The 27725-nt window shown below is 37.3% G+C and overlaps 1 protein-coding gene across 1 annotated transcript in view; it reads right to left on the reverse strand.

Moving 5' to 3' along the window:
- The window catches only part of Sspn (sarcospan), a 32788-nt gene extending 5727 nt beyond the window's left edge, over positions 1-27061 (reverse strand). The window contains exons 1-2 of the mRNA XM_026392321.2: positions 26681-27061; positions 2251-2337 (exon numbers count right to left, since the gene is read on the reverse strand). Coding sequence (XP_026248106.1) covers positions 2251-2337; positions 26681-26959 — 366 coding nt within the window. The 5' untranslated portion in view covers positions 26960-27061. The remainder of the gene's footprint in view (positions 1-2250; positions 2338-26680) is intronic.
- Positions 27062-27725: the final 664 nt, after the last annotated feature.

Here is a 27725-nt window from a genome sequence, read left to right on the forward strand (position 1 = left end):
TATCTGAGCATTCAACAAGAAGAAAGAAATTCTCAGACAATGCTTAAGCCAGGGTGCCAACATGGGGGCACTCAAATGCAACTGTGCTGGTAAGAAACACCTAACATGCATTTCATTCCTGCCCCCTCCTAAAAGGGAGAGGAAATCACTGTGCCCTGTTGGACCACTGGGAAACCTGGAGATGAGTGAAGCTGATTTTGGACCTGAAGATACTATAAGCCAGCACCTTAGATTGCTGGCAGCAAGCACCACTAAAGGTCACATTCAGGGGAAGAGAAAAGTGCCTCAGTATTTGTCAATGTCTGTCACAGGTGAAAAAATTAGGTAACTAATGAGATCTTCCTAGTGGGAAATTCTCAACCTGGCTGACATTGGCAGTGACTTTTTTCTTTCTTTCCCTTTTTTCTACTTTGCTCCTTATTTTAACTGAGGTGCAGACATTGAGATGCCTTTAGGGGTCTCTCTGAAAGTGAGGCATTTCGTTCTGCTGTTTTCTGGGATCATCTGTGAGGGAAAATGAGGGTATTGCACATAAATTAATGAAAACCTAGTTTAGGGGGTTTTTCACCTACTGAATTAAGTTCCCCGTTATTTAACAGACCATTTTTACCAGGCTTGCTTGCTTGCTTCCTTCCATCACCAAGCCTTCTTTTAGTCAGAATGCAACAAAAAGACTTGAACTGAGGCTTTGTTCTATCTAGACTTCTTCTTTTAAGGAAAGTCCTTAGACACAAAAAGTAAAATTTTCAAATGTAGATATTTGTACCAAAATTCTAACTCTTCACAATTTTCTTAAAAACAGCATCTATTATTTTTTAGTTAGAAAAGTGATGTCTCACTATTGGAGAACATTTCAAAATTGGAGAAAACTACAAAGTGTTGCTCTTTATCCCTGCACTCATGGGTAACTATTTTTTATGCACAATGAAAGGTAGTCTGTCTTCTGTGAAATCATATGATAAATTTTTTGTCACGAGCTTTTTTTCATTAGTTAATAAAATGTAAACTATCTTTGTTCCATTAACTTCCTTTTTACATTATGATTTTAAAATTTTATTTATCTGTTTGCTTATTTGCAGTACAGGGATGGAACCCAGAAGGGCTTTACCACTGAGCTACATCCCTGGCCCTTCTTATTTTTTAATGTTGAGATAGGATTTCACTAAGTTACCCAGGCTGGCCTTGAACTTGTGATCCTCCTGCCTCAGCCTCCCAAGTCACGGAATTACAGGTGTGTTCCACCACACCCAACTACAGCATGATTTTAAAAAGCATCAGCACTCTGCTCTTTTATATTAACAGCTTCAATTATACTGCAATATTCCAATACATCTTATGTTCTTCATCTTCATAATTTCCAAATAATATTGTTGACTTAATTTTATTCTAGTTGAGGTGAACAAAAGAACATCCAGTTTTTATGTTTTTTCTCTTTTTACATTTTTATGGGTGCATTATATTTGTATATACTGATGGAATTTTTGTTACATATTTATAAAGTTTTTATGTTTTCTTATAGAAGAAAAGTAAATAGTGTGAATAGAAAAAAAGTTATTGATATTTTTTATTATTTGCTATAATAGCTGAGAGAAAATGTAGGAATTTGATTTCTACTAGCTTTGATTACTTGGTTCAGTGTTTTATGTCCTTAAACTCTGAAAAGGAGGTATCTATGTTTCCCTTTGGAGAATATTCTGTTCATCGAAAATGCTGTGCATTTGAATTGAGTCCAAGCAAATTCACTGTCCTTAACAGAGAAAAAATTCACAAAAATGAAAGAAACACACACTTGCCAAACCATGCATATCCCAACCATTGCCCTCAGACTCCTGGCACAGATCATTTGGATGCACCCAATGTACTTTTTCTGTCTCAGTGATCCCACCTACAAGGGGAAATGCACTTAAATTGCTTCTTTATTAAAATACTCCAAATAACCCCCAAGATATGGAAGTGGGTACTGAAAGAGCCACCTTTCCCTGGCCAAGTGTTTTGTTGAGCTGATGAATGCTCAATATTCCTTTTAAGGGCATTAAAGGACACACTTCACATACTCCATGCCAGCCCAGCTCATGGAAATTAAGACTAGCATTACCTTTGGGTCTGGATCAATGCCCTCCTAAAACATTTTTTGGCCTGCCTGAAAATGTAATTTCTAGACACATCAGATATGCAACCCTTTAAAAAGCACTCCTTTATTTTATACTTGTATTTCTATTGTTGATAAAGAAAAGAAAAATAACAACTTACTTTCATAGAAAACTGGATACATGTCCGTTCGTCGACTTGATATGAGACACAAAGCATAAACAAGCCCAGATAGGCCACTAAGCAGACCTGAAATGCAGAACATGGAATAAAGGATGTTATCAGGGCAAGTCATGGTTCTACTGACATCTCAGTGTCTTTCACTAGTAACATCCATGTTATCAAGCTGTTCATTTCATTTTACTTATTTATATGTATTTACTTAATTTGTGGAACACAATAAAATCAATTTATTTCAATTTAGCTAGTATTTATTATATCCTTTTGATGATCCCATGTACAAAGATGAATAAAGTTTTCTCAGCATTAATCAGCATACAGTTCAGTACAGGCCAAAATAAATACATGCACTACACTGTGGCAGGGCCTAATATGTCAAATGCTATTCAGAGAAGTACAAAAAGTGGAAGAAGTTACATTGAGTTAGGCAAGACAAAAGGTTTCGCTCAACAAGTGGATTTGAAAATGGCCTTTGAAAGACATAACAATAATGGTCACTAACATTTACTAAACACCATGTGCTAGAGCTCTTCTAAGGGCTTTGTAGGTACTTCCTCGTGTAATCGTCATAATAAAATCTAGGTGCTATTGTATGTTGTAAATGAGGAAGCAGAGGCATAAAGCAAGTAAATAATGGAACCAGGATGCAAACCAGGTAGGCTGGGTAAAAAGCAGCCACAGGAGCATGGAGCTGCACCTGCACCGTGCACTTTGAGAGAAGAGCACAGTTGAATGAATGAAACGTAGAGAAGAAAAAGTAGGACCAAGATTTGAGGATACAGGGCTGGTTTAGTAAGTCGTGGAGCTTCCTTGAAAGTTTTCAAACAGGGAATGACATGATTTGAGACTGTTTCGGGAAAATGAACAGTGATGTTGGGTGGGTTGGAAGAGAACATCAGGATTTTATTTTACTAACCTGAGCAAGATTAACATATTAGGTGGGTCAGAGCTCAGGGGATTGCAGGCAACTTCAGATAGAGCAGTGGAGGGAAAAGGTGTAGTAATGTATTGCACGAATGCTAGGAGAAAAGCAACTTCCAAGGTCTTGAGTGAAGATGATGGACAGAAGGTAGATGTGCCTCACAGAAAGGCTGGTGGGAGGAGTGGCGGCTTTGAGAAAATACACTGATTCTGTTAGTTAAACTGTAGTTTCTTTTTTGTGAACTGGAATTTTTTAAACTGTGATTTGAAATTTCTAATCAAAGTGAATCTGTTCATATTCAGTTTTGGAAAGTTTAAAATGTTGCTAAACATAGGAAACATAACGCAATAGAATTGCATTTCTAATAGGCACAATTTTCCTAGAGATGGATATTGGAGGGGTGGCTGAGAGTCATTGAGAAGTAAACAACTGATTTGGTAATATTCACAATCCCTACCATGGCCAGCTTCAAATCTTAAAATGGTATGTTGGCTTTGTATGTTACCAGCTCTACTACCCTACGATTGTTGGGTTTGTAGAACTGGGAACTTACAAAGCAAGCCAACAGCACTTTAAGGTAACACTTCTTTTTTTATCTTGTGTTAACACAATCAATAAATTGCCTGTGCCTTTATCTGTTCCCAAGTAGAAGGTTGTTCAGATTTCTACTAGACCATGAAGCCAAAATCCCAGCCTTCTTTTAATACAACTTGTTTCCAGGGTTTTCTGTTATTAGGACTCGATGCATGGTTTAATAGTAGTAGATAAAGTTTCCAGTGGAGAGACACAGCCTTAAAGCACGTGAACATGGCATGCACTAGAGAGGTGTGGATGGAAAGCAAAGCAGAATCCAGGGAGGCAGCTTTTCAGCAGAGGGCTGGCAGGTGAACAGGTAATGATACTGAAGTTGTTTTGTAGCTTATAATGTGCTGACATTTCCAAGTCAGAAATGAGGTGGTTTTTAATTTTTTTAAGCACATTAAAAAACTAGAAATTAAGGTACATGTTTAATAAAGCCTTGTGGATGTACTATGTATTCTCATAGTAAGAATTTATAGAATTGACACAACAGAGGAGAGACCTTCTTTCCTTTTTGTTTAATGGCAACAAATCAGATTGAAGGTTCTAAAACTGCTTGTATGGGGATTGTTATATCCCAAAGTATATTCCTGTTCTCCCTTGATAGTTTTTGTCTGCAGAGGCATGGGACAAGCACATCTTTCTCATGTAACTGTCTTGGTCCCTAGAGACTACAGTGCTGAGGTTGGCAATTGCGAAGACTTTCCTCTTTGTCTTTACAAGAGACACATTTCCAATAATCAGGCCTAACTGACCAGCATCTTTAAAAATCAGATTCAATGCCTCTGCTGGAACAAAATTTCCCCTTTCAATAGTATCTAATTCTTTGTAGCCTTCATTTAACCTGGTTTCCAGTAAGATGTTGCATAGAAACCCATGACCTCATTCTAGAGCATTTCATTTCTTCAATCGGAAGAACCTTATTGAGGATTTACAATAGCAGACCCTGTGCTATTGTATGACTGAGAATTGACAGATGAAAAACCATAGTTCTTTACTCCAAGGACAATCCCGCCTCCAAGGATCTCTTATTCCAGTTGGAAAATAGAAAAGGGTGAAGTTACAATATAATCTAGGTACTAAAACCCCATCTGCTATGAGAATACACAGAAGGGGTGACTAACCTGAGGGAGACTTGGAGAAATGTCCTGGAGCAAGATAAGTTTCAAAGGATAAGCAGGAATTAGGTAGAAGGAGGATGTGAGGAAAGCTATTCTGGGCAGAAAGAGTACTAGTAGGTACCAAAGCATGGAGAAATACACAGTAAGCATCTTAGGGCACAGTCAACTCTGCATTTTAGAATTGTCCTCCTGACTACGAAGAATGAAATGAATGGGGGTGATGATATTTGTGGAGGGTAGACCTGTAGGAAGCTATTCTTTTCCTGCAAGGAATTGATGAGCTTAGGTAGAGGTGAGGATAGAGAGATGGTAAGTTTGAGTGACAGTAAGGAAACAAAATCCATAGGATCTAAAGATGGATTCCATATTAGGGCTGAAGGAGAGAAGGATTAGGGAAGTGCTCAGCTGCTTACCTGACTTGAGCTGCCAGGTTTTGACATTTCATGAGCTACAAGACATATGAGGAGGAGCAGAATGGAAGTGGGAAATGATGATACCACATGGATTCGAAGCTCAGCCATGTGGGCCTACAGTGTAGGAATGAGGTCTGGATGGAGAATTTGTGAGTCATCAGCCTATGTGAAGCTAATGAAGCCATAGGAAACACTGGCCCATCTAGAGAGACTAGTGGAAACAAAAGGGCCCAGGAAGTTACCCAGTTATGAAGAATCTTTTGAGCAGAAAACATCTCAAATATACTTGTTAAAATTTTGATTGTACATCATGCCATGTGTAAAAATTATTTAACTGATTATCCTTTCAGATTTTTGAAAGTTTCACTTCTATCTAGGTCCTTGTAACGGGTGTTGGCTATAAAGATTGAATTAATTCAACATATTTTAATTCTTAATCATATGACAAAACTTGATAGGTTCTAGATATTGTTTCATTTTCTTTCCTACAGCTTTGAAATTTTTAAAAATCTTTTTTAGCTCTCAATGGACCTTTATTATATGTATTTATATGTGGTGCTGAAAATCGAACCCAGTGCCTTGCACATGCTGGGCAGGCGCTCTACCACTCAGCCATCACCCCAACCCCAGCTTTGAAGTTTTAACAGTGATTTTTTTTTAAATCAGAGTGTTCATTTGTATTGAGTGTAAGAATGTTCTAGAAGATTGATATTTATTGAACATTAAAAACTGAAGGCTTTATGGCCATGGAGAGGAAACCAGATTTTCCATGCCAGACTAAGGGTCTTGCTTCCTGAGCTGGCAGGACACGGGCATGCCAGGAAGACACCGTGTTCTGGTTTCCCAGGCAAGGAAGGGGGAGTTGATGTTAATGAGCAGCAAGACCCGCCAGATTTTTCTGGCACAACTTTCCTGGAATCCAGGCCAGCACTCCCATTAGATATGGCGAGGTGAAGCCCACGGAACAGGAAACAGGCAATTATGTGGGGTTTTCAGGAAGGCATCCATTGGACCAGACACCTAGGCCTGAGGTGGACAGGTGGTGTCACAGAGCATGATGCCAAGTGGAAAATGGGTGGCACTGAAAACACGGAATGGGAAGAAGGCAACAGGACAACTAGTGTTTAAGACCATAGTAAGGTTTAGTCCATTCATGGGTAGATATTATATTGATAAGAAAATATTACAGTGACTTTTAATGGAAAAGAGAAAAAAAAAAGATAAACATCATTTTAACATGAAATTTTTAGATGTGTGTTTCTACGATTTGTTCAGTGTAATAGGAAAACCCAAGTCCTAAATTCCACATTCTGTCTTGATATTTTCTGTCTACACAGGCTGAAGTCTGCATTCTCTCTTGTGAGGTGGAAAGCAAAACAGGGTTGAAATGTTCTCCGAATGTTAAGTACATTTCTAGATGCAGGAGTCCTGAGTTTTGTCACACATTGACTTTGTTTTGTGATTTGGCCTATGGCACCTGCACTGGTATCTCTTAAAGGTGGGTTTATTGTGAATAAAAGGTAGATGCAGGATCAGTATCTCAGAGATTTATCTACATTTTTTTTCCTTTTCATTTTGTTCTAGCTAGAAGGTATCCCCCTAAACATTCTCTAAGAAAAAGCATTATTGGTATTTACTTCTTTCCATGTCTTACATATTTATATTCTGGTCTTGTGACATTCACACAACCTCCAATTTATTTGTTTTCTTCTTTTTGGTGTCGACGGTGCTGCTTGACAGGGTTATCGGGGGAATACAACCTTCCCCTGTCAAATGCCTTTCAGCATCCTCTTGTCCTTCCATGCCTACCTTTCCTTTGTGAACCTGAAATGTGACTCTATTTCTGTAAGTTAATCAACTTCCACCTTTGTATTTAAAGTGCTTTAATTCAATCAATATCGTAACAAGATGAACTCTCTTCTCATGTTTGCACAGTCAATTGATCACCCAGGGAAGTAGTAGAACTGTAAATGTTTTGATGGATATTTCTTAAGGCAATTTCTATGGATTTTCATTTATTTAATATAATTTAAGGTAAAATATTAGAAATCATTTTCAACAAATGATAAACATATTACAGTCTGTTAATTGAATGTAGTCTTACTCAAGAGACTTGTTAACACATAAAGTACCAGAAAATTAAATAATATGAAACAGAACATTTCAAGAAGATATATTAAAGGTTGCTTATGTGATCAAGATTTCAGGACTGTAGAGAATATGTTAGCATGATTTAAGATTTTTACTAGACTCTCATCACATTGCCTTATAGGAAGACAAGGTTTAAGGCAGTGTTTCAGAATCACTTAAAGGTCTTGGTCAAAACTGGTCTTATCCACAGAATTTTTGATTTAATAGGTCTGGGGTAGGGACTGAGAAATCTGCATCTTAACAAATTCCTAGAAAATTCTGATGTTGCTTGTCCTATAGCCACACTTTGAGAACCATTGACCTACGTTATAAACATAGTCTTCCAAATGCTGATGCCTGCTTTGAGGTTTATCACAATGGTTAGGGTTCCAGACTGGTACTATAACTAGTTGAGTATCCTATAATGAGCTATTTATTATAAACAATCATAATATAATAATAACGATACCTATGGGTACTTACAAAGTGGTAGGCCCTGTACTAAATACTATATATATATATATTTTTTTTTTCATTCCTCCAGAGGCTTGTCACAAGGGAGAGAAAACTGAGGCTTTACAAATACAAACATTTAAGTATCTACTCCTTGCACCCTAAGTTATTTTATATTAATACAGAATATATAATAATTTAATGGTCACTCCAATATGGGAATTACTCCCCAAGTGATTTTGGGGAGTATAATAAAAGTAAAATCACTAAAAGCTTTATTGTTATAGAAACTGGGAGTTTGAAGAAGATGGAAATTTATACTTTAATGCCCACTTTACAGAAGAGGAAGTGAGGTACAAAAAAGCTGATTGCCATGAGCAGTATCCTTTGGCAACCTGGGCCAGGTGTGAGATGAGCAGACAAGAGCAGCTCACTCGGCTCCCCTCACTGATCAACCACCCAGATCTTTTTAATGTAAGAAGCCCTGAATCATCTAGGTTTTTTCTTATTATTTTTTTAAGTACGTGTTATTTTTAAAAGACAAAATTTTTGCTGTTAATCAAGTAGGATTTAAACATGCTAAAATTATGAAGCACATTCCCTTTCCACATTCATGATTATTAATTATTATTTTTCATTATGTTTTTAAGTAAAAGCTAAAATAAACAGATTCAGAAACATACCCTTTCCCCTAATGAGATAAGGAAAAAATAACATTCGAAAACATGAAACATCAAGTTCATTCAACAATGATAACTGCTTATTTGGTTCTGTTAAAATCAAGTGTAGAACCATAAGTATAATTAAGGAGACAGTTGCATAATGGAAAACAAATTCAGACTTTAGAATTTAAATCTTGATTCTATTTCTTTACAAGTTAGATGACCTTGGACAAAGTTATTTAATTCTTTTTGGCCTCAGTATCCCTACCTATAAAATGAAGACAATAATGTTTTAATGGTTAATCAGAAGAAGATTAATGATAATATAAACAAGGATAATGTTTAGGATAATATCTACGTTATAGGTACAGAATAACTAGTAGTAATTACTAAAATTATTAATGCAATTAATATGTTTATTAGAGTAGACCAAGTTTAGAGTATATTTAAAGACTCTTAACTATATTATCAGCATAACCATGTTTAGAATTGATACTGTCTGGGTTACAAATATTATGGGATTTACTTAGTATTAGCACAAATGAGCACTTGGCGTAATCTGTATATTTATGTAAGAAAAGCTCACCAAGTCTAGATTGTTTGACATTTTGATACTAATATTGAGAAGTTTTAATACCAGGCACCTTACTAAGCATCCTGTGTAAATTATCTCAGTCCTTACTCATAAAAAACCCTACAAGATACTCCCATTATGAATTCCATTTGATAGATAAGGAAACTAGAGCCATAAAGGTTTTATGCTCCAAACTCACAGAGAAAACATATATATATATCTCCAAGTTGATAGCCATACCTGTCAGAGTACTGAACCTGGCTTTTAGCTACTACACAACATGGAGTCCTCCTTGGAGGAATCTTGACTAGCACTCCAAGCAAGAACTGCAGTGATTTGGAGAATGTTCTAGCCTCTGCTCCTCTCCTGAATGGCTGAAGCACTACTCCTGAGGCAAAGTGTGAAGAGGAAATCCTTAAAGTCCAAACAAGTATCCAAGGTGCGGGACCACGACTCAGTCATTGAGACTCAGTCTTATCATGCACAAAATGGAGAAAATAATACTTACTTTATAATTTGTTTTTAAGGATCTTAAGTTATGTGCCTGTAATTGTAGTAGGTATTTTTTTCCATCTCATATGACCTCAAACTGTGCCAGTGTAACTCACTCTGAAATTTGAGCTGAAAATGAATAATATATGTAAATGTAAGCACTCTATCACATCTTGGAAATAGTCTCATTCTGTTCTTTTAACAAATGTTCATTGTGTACCTACCATGTGCCACGTACTCTCTGAGGCTTGGCAATACCACAGGGAAGAGAAGAGACAAAAATCTTGCCTTGGTAGGGCTCATGTTTTCAAATGGAAAGGCAGACCATGAACAAAATAAGCAGATCTATGATGTCAGCTGTCGAGACAAGCTATGGAGAACCGAGCGCTTATTATCCTAACTTATTCCCCAACAAACATGACATAGAGTGGTTAGCAAAACACAAACAATAAGTCCTTAAAGTGATAAGTCCCTCTGGGAAAAAAATAAATTGGGTAATGTCCTTCCAAAAAGAAAGAAACAGCACAGCGAACTCACAGTTTTTCTGAGAGTGCCTTGCTGGCTCTATTACTTCAATAACACGTATCCCCCCCCCCCATGTCATATAAGACCTCCCAGCTCCAGATGCAACATACACAGACCCGAAGAAGGGACAAGTAAGGGTAACTATGCAAGATTTTGTAGCAAAATGGGCCATGCCACATACCTAAAGATAGAGACTCTGACACAATGCATCTTAGCTCTGGATTTACTGGATAAAGGTTCAAAACCCAACTCTCCATCTTTCTAGATATTGAGAAGAAGTTAACTTTTCAAGCCTTGGTTCATCATCTTCGGGGTGATATCAATGATGCCTATTTCATAAGTTGCCATAAGGATTAAATGAGACAGCAAATATAAAGGGCTTAGTATAACACCCAGCACATATATACAATCAATAAACATTTGTTGACTGAATAAATGGATTAAAAACTAACTCATTACTTGGGTTAGTTTTGCTTTCATAGTTTCCACTTTTAAAGCATCTTTCCAGTAATGTTAACACAATAGTTTGAAAATACCTGAGAAATATATAAAATATATAACTTGTTTTGCTGCTTTTTTAAATTTCTGCTTCAAACCTGTTATCTACTACCCAGGAATCCTTGCTCAACACCACCTGTGCCAATCTTAGTGACCATGCCAAGCTATATATATATTTCTTCAGTTACCCTATTGTGGTTTTACAAAGACAAGCATTCAATTTCTGAAAAAAAAAGAAAGTTGTTCACTGAAAAATATATTCTGTCCTTAACAAATCTAAAGTCAACGTTACTTTTTTTTTAAAAGAAGCTTTCAGCCAAACAGTGTAAAAGATATTCATGACAGATTAAAGAAGTGATAGGGGTGTAAATATGGACTAAAAATCAACCCAGGGTTTTATGGCAGAAGATGAGGGGGAAGGGAGTAACAATCTATCTCTCAACACTGCACATGAATGCACAGAAATTAAAACTACTTATAATCTTGAAACATTTTTTCTTGGTTTTATTAAACTAAGCTCAAAATAGTAGCTTCTTTTCCACTATGAAGAAAACTCTAGCTAGCAAAGTTTTTTATAGCTAGGAACTTCTGCTTATGAGTGTTTTATTTGGCCTGTGATATATCAGGAAGATATCTGATGCCTTGTCATGTGCCTTAGGAATCTACTACAATCCCAGAGCCTCACTGAGTTTTACTCTTTATTGTTAATTTTTCTGTTAAGAGTAAAATCTGCTGTTTGAAAATTTCTAGCACAGAAATCCTCTCTTTACCAAAGAACGAAGTTCTGTCTGTGCACGGAGAGTTCAGGTTTTGACACACAGCCTCAATTCTGCATTGCCATATTTTTCTGTGAAACTGAACGAAGAATTTGTAATAGTTACTTTGCAAAGATGCACCAAGAGGTTATTTTTTAAAGAAGCAAATATTAGACATCTAGGTCAAAGTTTCTCAGTGAGAAGTCAATTCTACATGATAAATTGTACCACAGAAAAGAATTTTCTTAAGGATCTAAAGAGAAGAAATCTTTGCTCAACAATACCCATATTTACTCTGTCTGCAAAATCTTGTCAATTTTATTCTCTCCCATTGTTGTTATAATTGTCCTTTTACCTGTGGAGTTGATATTTGACAGATGTATGTCTGAATTACTATAATGTATGAACTCTTCATAGATGAGTATGCAAAGACATTGCAATTGAACCAAAGTAATGATTTATGTGCTAATTATGTTAAAATATAAAAGTGGGCTGATCCTTACCGACAGCTTTGTTAAATCTAGATTTTTTTTGCAAAATCAATTGGAAATAAATAAAATTTCTAAGAATTTGTGAGGTATTCTTAAATAAATTATTGCTCATGTGATTTCCAGCAATGAGAGTGCATTCACTTCCTCTGTTGTGATCAAAGTTCTGATTGGATGGGAAAGAAGCATGCAGAACTATACCAGACTAAAATCCTTTGTATGGTTAGATACATTATTCCTAATTCAAAGTGGTGGCTTTTATCATGATTTGAAACAATCCAATAACTGAAATTATGTATTTTCCCTAATATTTTTTCCACCAGTATTGCTTTGAACTTTGTGTTGCTGTGTACTTCAGCCAGATCTTTGTACCAGCAGAGAAACATGGGAAGACAAACGTGTTGGTTAAGTGACGGTCCCACTTCCCAGCACACAGTGTGCTGTCCAGATGTTCACTTGAACCTTGTATATTGCTTATACTATATCAGAAAAGTACTTCAATGGAACTAATAAAAATGAGTTGGAACTTGTGAACAGCAGCTGGATCAGATGAGTGTGAATCCCCTAAATCCTATGGATAGAGTATACTTTCCTTGATGTTTCAGCCAAAGTAAACTTTCTGGTGGAGAGCTAGAAGAGGTGCAATAGGCGTGTGGGCACCAAGTTGCTACAATTCACAAGTTCCTAAATCCTTGCTTGGAAATAATTGCAAATAACTCATCATTTTAAGCCAATAAATCCTAAGGAATATTTCATCAACTCACAGAAAACTGAGAAAAGAAATCCCACAGCATCCCAGTGCCTCATTTATTGTAACATCCAAATAGAATCCTTTATGGAGGGTAGGGTCTCGTTTTAATATTGTAACAGTTTTGAGTATCTAAGTTTTCTTATTTTACAGGAACTATTGAGAATTTTTGCAATTATATACTCAAAAGGTTGAATCAACACAAACAACAGAACTGTGAAGCAGTAATGTTGGTTGTGGATGAAAACTGAGTTAAATGCTAACAGGTCACCAGTTGCCCCTTTGACCTAAAATGTCCCTTCACTTTCTTATCCACCTGGTGTAATGTGCCTCCTTCAAGTACCTTAAACTCAGTCATATTCATTCTTTAAACCTGCTCAAATATATTCTCATCCAGAAAAGGTCTTTTTTATGTATTACTTTATTTATATTAGCTCATTTATTACTTAAAACTATACAATAAGTAAAAAGACATCATCTATTATATAGAATATTTTGAAGCAGCAAGGTTAAGAAAATTATAAGTTAATCTAAAAAAGATTTTTAAAAGCAAGAAGATGTTTTATATCTGCATGATTTAAGAACCAAATTATAAGAAAACTCCTTATAAAGTGATATAAAATACTGAATAAGACGTAGAACACATTTTTTATTAATATCAAAATTTCCAAAAAATGAAAAAAATTGACAAAGCAAAAATCCCAAAGAAAAGTGGGAGTAGCATGCAGGGAGAATGATAGTCAGTCTTCACAACAGAAAAGTCTTGGTTTTAATGGCCACACAGGCCAACAATACACCTGAGTCTACAGATAGATAGTTGGAACCAAGACTATGGCATTTGTGTAGACTTCTTAAATGACGACACACTTACAAGACTAGAACGTAATTAACCCACTTACACTGCATGTCAACAAAACTTGTTGTGCTCAGGGGTTTTGGGGAATTTTAACTATTTGCACAATACTGGATCCTATTAAGATGAGAAAGTTACATAAAAGTGACCTTGTATAAAAACTTGGTTATGTCAGCAAATAAGGGGGTGGGGTGGGGTGGGGAGAAATAGAAAGATAATGGAAAGGAGAGAGAAAGTGAAAATCCTTGAGTAAAGAAGACAAAAGAGGGGCTGGGGTTGTGGCTCAGCGGCAGAGCGCTTGTCTCCCACATGTGGGGGCCCTAGATTCGATCCTCAGCACCACATAAAAATAAATAAACGAAATAGAGGTATTGTGTCTAACTACAACTAAAAAAAATAAAGAAATAAAGAAATATATGAACCAATTTCAGCATATAGATCTTACTGGGATCCTGAGTTGGAACAAACTGTGAAGACATAATCATGAGTAAATAATGCATATTTGAACACTCATGTGATCCTGTGATGAAATTAACTTGTTAGATGTAATATTGGTATTTTGATTATTTTATAGCCTTTATTATTTAACTTATATAGGAAAATATTTATGAGTGAAATGTTATGAAGTCTGGGATTTACTTAAAATAATTCAGAGTGTGATATGTGGGTATGGAGGAAGTATAGGAACATATTGATGAAATAGGTTGATCACAAGACAATAATCATTGAAGGTGAGTGATGGGAATAGCACAGAGGTTCATTATACAATTGTATCTGCTTTTGTGTGTGCAAGAAATCTTCTATGATAAATAGACTATGAAAAAAAGAAGTGGCTCTAGGCTGATGATACCAAGGGGACACATGGCAAGACAAAACCATCTGTAAGGCCTCCTGGAAGATGACCCCACACATCAAAATGAGCAAACATATGAAGAATTAATTCACTGATGAAGGCCAACATGTACATGTATAAACACACATTCTCTAAGAATTAAAGCCCTAAGAAATCCAAGTAATGGAACTAATGCACAGAAACTATAAAAAAGAATATTCTAAACAAAGACATGAAAGGAGGAATTGAAAACATGAATAAAGAAAGAAGGAAATGAAAACATCAATAAAGAAGAGGGAACTTGTAAAAATAGCAGGAATATATGATATAAAAATATTAACAATGATAACAAAATAGAAGTTCCAGAAATGAAAAAGAAAATTGATGGAATTAGAAACTCAATGGCTAGGTAATAGGCAGATTGAGGTCAACTGAAGAGGGAAACCGTGAACTAAAAGATCTGAGGAACTAACCCAAGACACAGCATGGAGAGGTAGAGAGATAAAACCTAATAAAAGGTTAGGAGATAAGGAAAATAGAAGAAGGTTGTAAACATACATCTTATAGCAGTCCCACACTGGGGAATCACATGAAGACAGACACATGATTTGGAAGGAAATGGCTGGAATTTAGAATCGATTAAAAACAAAAATCTTTGGTTCATAAAACCAGTCCCCAGTAGGATACATAAAAGCAGAATCCATATTTAGACACACTGTAGTTAAATTGCAAAACAAAGAGAAAATGTGGAAAGCAATCATAAAGAAGGGGCATGTTACCTAAGAAGGAACACAAACCAATTTGTTTGAAATCAACAATCAAATTGCATGCACAAGGCCCTGGGTTCAATCCTCAGCACCACACACACACACACACACACACACACATACAAAAAAAAAAGTTAGGGAAGACCCAAATAAATGGAAAGCTATTCTTTGTTCATTTATAGAAAGTACAAATCCCATGAAAATACCACAGTATTTTTCTTGGAATTTAAAAGGCTGATTCTCAAGTAATATTCTCAAATACCATTTATTAAATGGTACTAAAATAATTAGCAATCTGTATGGACCCCACTTAATATCATATGCAAAATGTTAGTGTATCCAGATTAAAGATATAAATAGAAAAAGCAAAACTTTAACATTTTTAGAAAATTGTATAGAATAATATCTTATGACCTGGAGTAAGGAGAAACTTTTCTAAAATATATCAAAGCACATACCATAAAAAGATTGATAATTATAAAAATATGCAAATTAAATATTTTTCATAAGAAATGCACCATAAACAAAACTTGATACCAAGTAGGAAAAGATATTTTCAGTACTTAAAACCAGAAAGGTTAAGTAACAGAAGTAAAAAAAAAAAATCCTATTAGTCAAGAAATGAGGAACAAACAACCCATAGAAAATATTTTTGAAGAAAAACATAAATGGCCAATCAACATAAAATATGTCCAACTCCAGCAGTAATCAGAAAAAAAGGCAACTTAAAACAAAATGCTACTGTACACAAATAAGTCAGGGAAAAGAAACTCTGATTTATCATTCATATAAGTATAAATTAGCACAGTTTGGGATTTTGGGAGTGACATGGCAATTTCTAGTAAGTTGACGGTGCCTACATTGTACAAGCCAATAACTTAACTTCTGGGAATATGCCTTAAAGAAACTGAAATACAGGCAAAGGGAGCCATGGACCAGAATGTCTAGTTAAACTTTATAACTGAAAAAAAAAATCATTTTTGAAAACAGCCTAAATTTTTATCATTAGGTGGATGAATAATTATATATTCCTAAAATGAAATATAGTGTAGCAAAAATGAATGAGTGGTATCCATGTACTACTATAAACAAATCTCAAATAACAACAAATATCTTTATAAATAAATCTCAAATAACAACAAAAACAATACCATTTATATGAAATTTAAAACAAGATAATTATTGGTTATGGATATGTACATGCTGCAAAATATGAAAAGAGACAAGCATAATCATAACAAATGCCAAATTCAGGACAGTAGACACCTCTGGGGAAGACAGGCAGGTAGGAAAATGTGATTAAGAAATGAAACACAGAGAACTTCAGTATACCATAATGTTTCTTTCTAAAAAAAAAAAAAAAAAAAACACTAAAGCAATTATAAAAATATTAAAATTTGACAAAGTTAGGAATTGATAAATGGTTCTTATTATTTTCTACTTGTCAATACAAAACTGAAAATGTCATAGAATTGTGTGTACTTGTTCACACTCACATAAAAATGAAAATAAAAAGCAATTACCAAACATGTTTTGGAAAATGGTTATAAACTGGTAGAGCCAGGACTCTTCCCATACTCTTTTTACTCCAAAGCTGGAGCCTCTCCTACAATTTCAGTTCCCCTCTCCTTGCTTTTGCTGATCCTCCCCTGCAGGGTTGCTCATGCCTGCCCCTTTGAACATGGTTTAGGGCACAGCCTGGACACCTGGCTTTTTAAACTATATGTAATTATTTTTCCTGCATTTCCTTTCCCAGAGATTAAACACCTGGGCAGGGGATGCCATCTGGAGATACAGAGGGAGAGTGTCTATATCTAAGAAGTTTCTATTTTACTAACAAGTACTCTTTCTTTTATAGGCTTCTGACTTGTTGCTTATCAATTACTTAACTCACTCCTGCAGTGACTTAGCAGAGACTAATCACCAAGTTCTATCAATAAATACCTATTTTTGCAAAATAATCCATTGCCAAAGAATGTGGCGAAACAAAGATTATTTTCCCAGTCTTTCTCATGAATCAAGAGGAGGAGCAAAATTTATGTATTTGTGGCGAAAAAAAATAAATAACCTGTAGTTCGTTTGCTTCCCTTTGGTATTTTTCAAGCCCTCACAAGGAGAGGGATCTTGTTATATGGATTTAGTCTACTCCAAGTACAGTCATAGATTGGATTTCATTACTCAGGCATAATTGAGGAGGCTCTCAAAATAGGCCCTGCTTTAGAAATGACTGCAGAGATAATTTCCCATTAATGCCCCAGGGCTCATATATGTGAAATAGTACAATAAATAGAAATCTGTTAGTACAGTGTATAGAAACTATGGTAAATCAATATAAATTCTATTATATAACATTGTAACAGTAGCACAAATGAGGAAACCATCATGTTCAACCTTTAAAAAATATTATCAAGTGGCTTTTCCATTTGAGAGTACTTTTAAAAATAAACAGGATATAAAGGAACATTAAGCAATACATAGAAATATTGCTTTTCATCTGAACATCGTTTTATCATTTCAGTGTGAGGAGACCAGTGTCCCCAGGCAGCCTGCAGCCTGTCCTGTGTGCCTCCCACGCAACATGGGTTAGCCAAACACTGAGCTTTTTGTGATGTGGGTGTGAGGACTGGGCGAAGGGCTTCAGGGAGGTCTCGAGGTGGAAAAATTTGTGACGCATTAGATTCGGTGACTGAATGAGAATTATTTATCGAAGGTTCTATGACACAATAGTTTTGGTTATCCAAGGTTCATTTTAAAAATTATAGCCAGTCTCAAAGCACTTAGTACAGACTGAAACCCTTTAATAGGCATCCCAGACTACTTGCGAATGAAAAGCTTATGAGCCAAAGCCAACCTGAGTGGCTTTGGTCCTTTTGTTTCAGAATCAGACTAGCAGAGAGAAGGGCATAAACTTATGGAGCAGAGAACTGGTAAACTGCAGTGTTCAAATTCAGCCTCGCATCTGTATGTGGTCAAAAGAAGATCTTTTTCCTTCATTCTAATTTGTTTATGCTTTCTTCTCTAGTCTTGGATGCTCTGCACTCTGGTGAGGGTAGCCCAGCCATCCACTTGCCTGAGAATGGTACCTGGCCCTGCCCTGAAGTATAACCATGAAGATGAAGTACCACCCTCAGGAAGCCTGTGACCCACACCTGATACTTTAGAAGTTGACCAGTAAGTGTTATGTCATCCTCCCATTCCCTGTAATAAAGCTAAAATTGTCTTCCTAGTCAGGGCCTAGCTAACACATTAACAATTCCTCCTGTTTTCTGGTCTCCTGTCATTATCCTCCATACAAGAGAGAGGCCTTGATAATATCTTTTATCTTAAAGGAGGTTTTTAAAAACTTGGAATAATGAATGATGAATCTAACACTTTAAAAACAACAACTAAGTGGGATGTCATTAAAAGAGCTTTCTCTAGATTGCTCACAGCTTCTCCCACCAACAGGGCACTCCCAACCAGGGGAGAGTTGGCCATTTCTGCAAGACAGACTCAAGTCCAACAGAATCTTCAGCAGAAATTGAGAATGCTCATTTGGGAACAAACCTTTTGCTTTCTAATGCCCAGTCACATGCTGGCCTTTTGCCAGCCCCCACAGATGAAACCCATTCATGACTACTAAGAAGGGGCTGTGGCTCTAGCAATATTAGAACAGAGAGCATCAACTTTATGCTCAAAAATAAAACCGGAGATATAATGGGATTCTTCTGGTACTTTAGAAGTGACCATGCTTTCTGTTGGCTACTCATTTTGGAACTGAGATGGGGCAATTGTTCTGAAGGGCTGCATACTTGAAAGTTTTAAGCAACCTCCCCTGCCTTTCCTTCTGAGATGGCTTGGATTTGTGCAGCACTTGGTAAAGGAAAAGCTCAGCCCAGTTTGGGATTTCTAAGCTGCACCAACAGAATCCCATGAGAAGCCCTTGAACAAGTTTCTAAGTATGGATCTAACAAGGAAGTACCTCTGGTACAAAAGGCCCTTACATAATGAGGTTCAGGGTGGGACACATCCAGGGTTTTATCCTGACACGTTCCACAGAACAAAAAATATTTATCTAATTTTACATAGCATCAAAAATGAAAACGATGGCTGAATATTACAAAGAAGAGGTGAAAGGCTGCTTCCTTTGAGCTCCAGAAACACCAAGTACGAATCACTGCCTCTCACAGGACAGCAGGCTTGATAAACTGTCAAACTGTTGAAAATAGGAGCATCTGCCAGCAGTATCAGTCAGCCAACCAACCACCCATGCCTCAGAACCAAGATGTCATTTAGCTGTATCTTAACAGCCAGTTAGTCCCTGGAGCAGGGGAGGAAGGCAGGAATTTACTACTCTGTGGTTCCTAAACCTTAAAAAGCTAAAGCCTTGAAAAGCTAATGCAGTCAATAAAATTCCCAAGCCACTCTTAGAATTGCACTGACTACCTGGATCTACTTGATTTTATTTTTACAGAAATTTGACAAAAGAAGCAATTTAAGCAATTTGTAGACGCAGTGAAAGCATCCTCCTACAAATGTTTCACTAAAGGCATGAGTACAGAGCCACCCCTCCCGATGAATTGCCACTTGTCAGTTTATAGGCTCGGAATCTTCATCAGAAACATTCAGATGCATAGCCATTCCCAGAAAGCCGGAGGGCTTTCATTAATAAGATGGGAAATGGGCTTAAGAATCACAGGTGGTTGTACAAGTGTATAGCCCCCATGCAAAGTGCTAGGGACTGAACTGTGTCTCCCTGAAATGCATATGTTAAAGCCTAACTCCCAAAATAATTGTATTTGAGGATAGGGCTTTTAGGAGGTAATTAAGGTTAAAGGAGGTTTTAAGGGTAGGATCCTAATCTGACAAGATCGATGGCTTGAGAGAGGGAGATAGAGACAGAGACAGAGACAAAGGCGGATAAACATCTCCTTTCTCTCCAAGTGTATGAACCAAGAAGAGACTGGTGAGCACACAAGAAGGCAGCCATCTGTAAGCCTGGAAGAGAAACTTCACCAGACCCCAAGCATGCTGACACCCTGACCTTAGACTTCCAAGTTTCCAGAACCGTGAGAAAATGAATGCTTGCTGTTTAAACCACCCAGTGTATGGATTTTATTATGGCAACTCAAGAAGACTAAGACATAAACAAAAATGTATTTTAGTTAATACAACATGTGTAGATGTACATATGTGAATTTGAAAATTAACCAAGATGTGTGAGTTAGCTGCCTTGCTCAGGCATCTGACAGATTCCTCTGCCAAGTTGGATCTCAATACATGAAGATCTGAGATGACATCTGAACTATCTGAAAGACAGTGTGCCTCCAAAATGGGTTTTTATGTAATCTGTGCTAAAAATCCAATTCCTGACATCTATTTTTTTAGAGTTAACTATCAGTTTATGAACACATTATAATAACCCTGGACTTGAACACTCAGAGCAGGTAATAACTAGAAGGTTAGAATATGACTTAATGAGGTCCCATCCGCCCCAGATCTTGATGGGCTCTTGTGACCAGTACTTCTCTAGTTTGCCAGATTTTAGGCCCTAAAAATGACAGTATTTTGCAGTGAAATGAGACCCAATTAAAGTTTAATGAGTAGATTTCATTTCTGTCCTACAGTAACATAGAAACATGCTTGCTGGACTCTTTAGCACACCCTTCTGTACTTCCTTTTAATGTTGATGCTATCCCTCCAGAGCTCAGCACATGCAAGTGGACACAGTTAAAGAATACTCTTAATGGAAATGTCAGGGACAAGGTGAAAGGAAAGAAGTCTAGACACCATCCATTTCCTCAGATCAATTGAAAAAAAATGAAAGTATACCCCACATCAGAAATTATATTAGGGAACTTAATGCTATGGCTTCCTTGGTAGATGATTGTAATATAAACATCTAGCATTTGGCTACATCCTAGTATGTCCTAATTTATTCCAATTAAGGGAATGTAAAATAAGTCAAATGACCTCTTTCTTTCTCTGCCTCTCTCTTTTTTAAAGTCCTATAGTCATAACACGCAATAAAAGATCTTGATAATGATGAGTTAAAGTGTTTTAAATACTTCTGTAAAAAATTTCTGTAAAATTTAAGTATTTTAAATACTCCAAAGCCAAAATGGAGTAACAACATATTCTTTATTATTACTCAGTTATGTTATATGTTATGAATAAATCTAAATTTCTCTGTATTTATACTTTAAATGGGTATATGCAAGTTCAAATGCAAATGCAAATAATGTCAAGTATGAAATAAATAAATAGTTCAACACACTAGGTATCCCAAAGTGTCAGGGGATATACAGTAGCTCTGCAGATATAGTAAGTACACATAAAGCAGAAGAATACCTTGTTTATTTTTATCTGATTATCCCAAAACTCTATGTATTACTATTCCTATTATTCAAAAGAATTAAACCAAAATGATGATTAACATCTCAAATGTTCCAGAGATTAGCATTCTGAATCAAGTTCCTAAGTTGAATATAACTCTAATACAGGGTTTTAATTCTCCTTATTAAAAAAATAATATTTAGGGAAAAATTCCTCATTATATGAGCATTTCTTTGGCCTTTGCATATCTAGTATAAAACTACAGGAAAAGGTTAAAAACTCATTTCTCTTTAGCACAATCTTCCTTACTCTTTATTCCTGAAATTCCTTCAGAAAACATTTCACCAACTTCTTGTCTATTCCATTTTATTTTCATGCACTTATTAAAATTAATTTTTGCCAAATTAATTCAATTACATTCCATTTTTATACTTACTATGAGAAATTCATGTGACTATAAGATAATTTTCCTGCCATTATCTATTATACATACTCAATGGAGATTGAATCAGGCCATGTAATTACCACTTCTTAGTTCCTAACAATCCTATGACAGTCGCTATCATAAAACTTATTTCCCAGTGGGCACCTGAGGTGCTGCATTAGGTTTTGGAAGCATATTACAGTCCCAATATGAAAAATAATGAATTACTATGCAGTGTGTTCCTAAAAATATAATTCCAGATTTAATTTTTCAAATGTCAAAACTACTATATAGAAAACTGACACCATTTTTAGCTTCTTGACTGATTGAAGGGTGTATCAAAACCACAATGCCAAATCTTTTTCTCTTCCAGTTTCTCTTTATAACCACGATCACATCAGTTTGATAAATCATTTTTTTACTTATAAATTGTGGATAATATTATATATGATCCTTATTTTCTATATGTCATATATCAACTTGTAAATTTCACAATATATATGGTTTCAAAATTAATAACCACTCCAGTTTTCTCTTCTATTAAGACTTAAAATAGATTTTCAAAATCTGAATATATCTGCATTTTGAATTCTTTAGAGTAAGTTAACATGTTATTGAAATTCTTGACAGGACTTTTAATCATTGCAGATTCACATAATAATTTTGTGAATGATATTAAATAAAGGGTACTGTTCCTTTTCCTATGTCCATGACTTAAACTTTCTAATGTGATTAATAAAGTATATTTCATGGGGCTTTTACTCCAGTGGGTAGGATATGTTAGCAACTGAGGGAAAGGAAGGAAAGCTTAAAGAAAACAGAAGTCAAGGAAAATTCCCACTTTCCATGTGAATACTCCTTAGAGGGTCAAGAGATTAACAAATACTGAATGTCCCCACTGGAGATGAGGAGCATGAATTTGCTCTTAAATTGACTTCAGAGTAGAGATGCCAAAGCAAATAAATCACTGCAAGTGACTACTTTAAAAGGTAAATGGTCTTTAAAAATATGCATGTAGGTTAAATTTTTTAATCGGTAATATTCATTACTGTCAGGTATGATAAGGGTACTTGTCCATCAGAAGCTGGAGAGCTCCTCCAGGTACATGATTCATTATTTCTAGATCAATGCCTAGTGCAGCAGACACCCCCCAAAATGTTTCTGAATGAAGAAAAATAAGCTCAAGTTTCAACATGCATCACCTAAAACAGAAGTATTCATTTGAACAAGTGCCACAAATTCTTAGATTCCTATAATCCATATACATTTTTTATCAATAAGAATTCCCAAATGATGAGCAAATTTGAATGCCTATCTGACCCAGATATTCAAGCCATTAAAAGAAAAAATACAGAACCAACTTCTATTTCCTAGGACGCCTTGCCCCTAGCCAAGTTCATCCTCAGAGACGCTCTTTCACTTTGTATTATCATTGTGGTATTACTTACAACCCTCAAACCATCTATTATTTTGAGAGCCAGCCGAGTACAGGATGCCTATAATCCCTGTGACTGTGAGGCTAAGACAGGAGGATGGCAAGTTCCAGGCTAGTCTCTGCAACTTAGAGAGACCTTCAGCAATTTAGAGAGACCCTGACTCAAAATAAATAAAAAATTAAAAGAAGGATTGAGGGTGTAGTTCAGTGATAAAAATCATCATCATCATCATCATCATCATCATCATCATCATCCCTGGGTTCATTCCCAAACAACAAACAAAACCAGCACTTGTGCAGATCACATTTCTCTATCCCCTTTTCTTTTTTGGAAATCTTCTGTAACTGAGGTAAAAAGACTTCAATCACCCCTGCAAACACCCACCCCACCACCACCAAGTGATTGGAGTCACATTTTGGATAGGTAAATATGGAGGATAGATAAGATATAACCTAATCGTTTTCCTCAAATTTCACTACATATAAAACTCTGATCATACATCAACAATGGCTTTATCAGACTACAAACAGAAGTTCCCAGAACATTCATGTCACTCAGGCTTTGATCAACCAGAAAGAAGTCACCTAAGTGAACTTAACTTATCCATATACCCAGTTTCCACAATGGAAATGGCAGTCTCCAAATCCCAAGTTAAGGGAATGGCAGCACTTGAGAAATGAAGCCACGACCACACAATTAAGAGGCAACAAGAGTGAAGCACACAAAGTGTAGAGGGGGTGGATCTAGCAGTCTGCCTATGTCCAGGAGGTGGGCGTGGCTCTGCCTCAGCTTCATGGATTGGCTCTGGTGTGGTGAGTCTCCTCAACAGGGCAAACTTTTCCGTTGTCCCTGCAGGATATACCAGATCAGAGTCATCCTGTACTCCAAAGGGAAAATGACCCTCAGGATGCCCCTCTCCTCCAAGTTCATTTTTAGAAACCTCCAGAGAGATTCAGAAAGTACTGGACTAATCTAATACCATGGTGGCTGCTAAATAGTAACTTGGCTGAGAGCAGAGAAGGGTGAGATGACAAAAAGGGTCCGAGAAATGGAGCGAGTCAGAAATGACTGTTCTGTTAGACTAGAAATGAAATACGGCCACTTGTACTTTGAAGAATGCCACTACCAGTGATTGTTTCACTGACAGCTAATAAAAAGAGCTAACTCATTGTATGCTTACCATCAGCTGACACGATTCCAAGGGCTCTACATGCATTATCTTATATAATCCTCAGGACAATTCTAAGAGGTAGAAATTACCATTGTCATTCTGATTCCATAAGAAATGGAAACCTAGAGTTAAGTAATTTCCCAAAGTAATTCAGCAAATAGTGTCTGAGCTGGGGCTCAACACTGTGCACAGTGTTTATACATCTACACTTTACCATCTGCCTCTTTCTTTCTCTTTCCCTGAAAACTTGGAAGACTGCCCTGTGACCAACCACAGCCAATGTGGTGAGGGCAAGCACTGTACATTCGTGAAACAATGCCAGAGCCTATAGCTCTGGCCCCAGAGGGATGAGAGGTGTTCCTAGTCTGATTTTTCAGAGAACTCCTCACTAGTCTCAGGTCTCTCTGTTGAAAGAAAATGCAAGATTACAAGTACCATCTGGGCCACATGCTATGAGCAAATTTCAAATGAATCCTAAATTATAAAAAAAAAAAAATCAGAAAGATCAGAGACCTGGGATATATGCAATGCTCCGACCACACTCAAGGAGCTTCCAGAACAATTAAGCACATCATATCCTATAGGAACTTTAACTCATGAAATTGCATACTTTGTATGTTATGCCATCAACATTACAACAAGTTTTTCCCCCATCTAATTTGCTTCTTTGGTATGGGACTTTTTGGAGTTGAAATAAAAGACAGAAGACACATTAAAAAACAATACTAAAAAACACTCAGTGAAAGGATTTTGTTCCTTTTTTCTTTTAATTTGCCTATCCTTAAAGAACAGATCTTTCCTCCCCCACTCCAGTATGTTGACAGCCATTGAGGTGATGAAAATACCCAGTATAGTGAAGAGCTATTTTTAAAATCACTTGATTTAGAAAACTCCAATCATGTTAATTTCATGGGAATTCTTAGTACACAAATTAAAAGTTTTAAATTACTCTGCAAGAATTTGTTAATTCAAATAATCTTAATTAGAAAGTACCTGCATTGATGCATATTTATCAGGTGACTTTAATGTCTGTCCCTGATAAAAAATTATTTTGAGGGTTGTTTTATGAGTTATATAGTTCCATGGTCAGTGATGGCAGTAATGATGTAAGATGAAATTAGGAATCAGAAGTGTGGATTCTAGTCTCTCTTATTGACTCTCTGGATTTGAGAACGTTTAACTTCTTAGCCTGTTTTCTCCTGTCCAAAGAGGAATAACAATTCCCACCTCAAAACATTATTTAATGGCTCAAATGAAATGCACATGAAAGTTTAGTTGGCCACAGTCACTGTAATATAACATGGTATTAAAATTGCAAATCAAACGTGGGGCAGCAGATCTCAATTAGAAATTGCAGACAGTCGGGTGTAAAAAGGAATCAACTTGGCTGAATGTTTGTCAACTCACTAACCTGGGCCAGTCCCGCCTGGGTTCCCTCATTTGAGAAATGATAACTGCCCCATAAGGACGATGTAGGGATTAGAAATAATGTCTAAAAGGCTTCCAGCAGGGCAGGCACATAGTTGGTGCTCAATAAATGGCACCCATCTTACATTAAGGAATTCATTGAATGAAGCCAAGTATGCTACGTGTTTCAACACTCACTCCTAACAGCTGAGCACTGTTCTGCTTAGAACAGTACATCCATTAGCAAAGTCCCAAATATACTTCTGCCAGGGCCAGAGCCCTGCTTACCAACTACGTTAGACTCCAGTGGATTAAGGCTGTTCTTGTTGCATTCACATTTCCTGCCTTGAAACATTATTTCATAAAACCTACTAATGGAACCTCACTTAACACAATTATACTACCCAAAGTGGCAACTTCAGCCTTTTCCCTAATCTACTTTGATTAGTTAGATGAACTTCACTTTTTGCTACTTATTTAGGGACAGGGGTGGTACCTGAGGAATCAGATAAGGAAGAAGTCAAAGTGAATCTGCTGTTAGCTCCTGAGGCTAACAGCCACAATTTGGCCACAACACGCAGCCTTTTAGAGCGCCTGCCCAGCTCCAGAGGGTTCATCAGTCCCCTTGGAGGCATTGGGAGCGACCTGCAGAAGGGCACGGCTCCGATCGCGTCCAGCCTCACCCCTGGGAAAGCCAAGTGTACCCCGCACTAGTCACCAAGCAGAGCGCGAGTTAGAGGAGTGGAGCTGGGAAGGGCGCATGCAGTTGGGTTAGTCTGAACTCGACCATGCGGCTTTGCATTCCTGTTTGGCAAACGCGCTTAGGCAAAACAGACTCGATGCTTACAATGATCCCAGCCCAAAATGGAGTGTCTCTGACTAGCAGGGAGGAGCTGATGCTCGCCATGAGGAAGCCCACCACGGTCACGGCGATGCCCAGGGCCAGCTGCAGCAGGGCTAGCAGCAGTGGGAACCGGCAGCCGCAGCACGTCCGGGCCTCCTCCTCCCCGCACTCCTTGGGGGCCCCTTTGCCCTTCTTCGGCCCCATGTCGTCGGGCCTGGCGGTGTCCGCGGCCGGCGGCCCCCCCTGCCTCTGCTGGCCGCGGGGCTGCTTGTCCTTGCCCATGGCGGCAGCGGGGGTGGGTGGCGGGGTGGGAGCGTGAGCAGCGCCCTGGGCCGGGAGCGCGGCGCAGGGCGGGCTGAACCTGCCCTGGTATTCGAATTACGGAGGCTGAACAAATATGGAAAACATTTGGAGCCGACTCGTGGAGCCTCCAAAGGCCGCGGGGAGCCCGCGGCAGAGGGGGATTCAAGGGGGGTCGCCAACTGCCAACGGTCCGAGATGCAGCGCCTGACCGGCCCCGGGGCGGGTTTCCCATCGCCAGTGGGAGCTGGCGCGAATCTTCAGGCCTCCTAAAATCTGAGCACTGTAGACAGGAGTGGAGTAAGTGAGTGAGTGCGGAGTATGTGCATGTATAGTGTGTGAGTGTGTGTGTGCGCGCGCGCGCGCAGGGGCCGTTTTCCTCACTCAAACCCTAGGTTTGTTGTTGTTGTGTTTTTGTTTTCTGGGAGGTGCAATGCAAAGTGATGAATGTTTAAATCATTTGAGTTTAATTAATAGACAGTTTAATCCGAAATAGGCTTTGCTGCGCTCCAAGCTGTGAAGTCACTTCCAGAAGTTAGATTGTTCTTATTTTCCAACAATGGACTCTTCTAAATTCTATAATCCAACCAAAAAATAAAGGTATTTTCCCCATTGAGGTATTTGCTTTTTGAAAAATTATTTGTAGAGATAGTGGGCTAATGGTGAATTCTCCATTATTTTTTAAAGCTCTTATAATAGTGTATATGGGTCAGGGCTATGGTGCACACTTGTAATCTTGTAATCTTAG

Source organism: Urocitellus parryii, chromosome 5 (genome assembly GCF_045843805.1).
Source record: "Urocitellus parryii isolate mUroPar1 chromosome 5, mUroPar1.hap1, whole genome shotgun sequence".
Classification (NCBI taxonomy): Eukaryota; Metazoa; Chordata; class Mammalia; order Rodentia; family Sciuridae; genus Urocitellus; species Urocitellus parryii.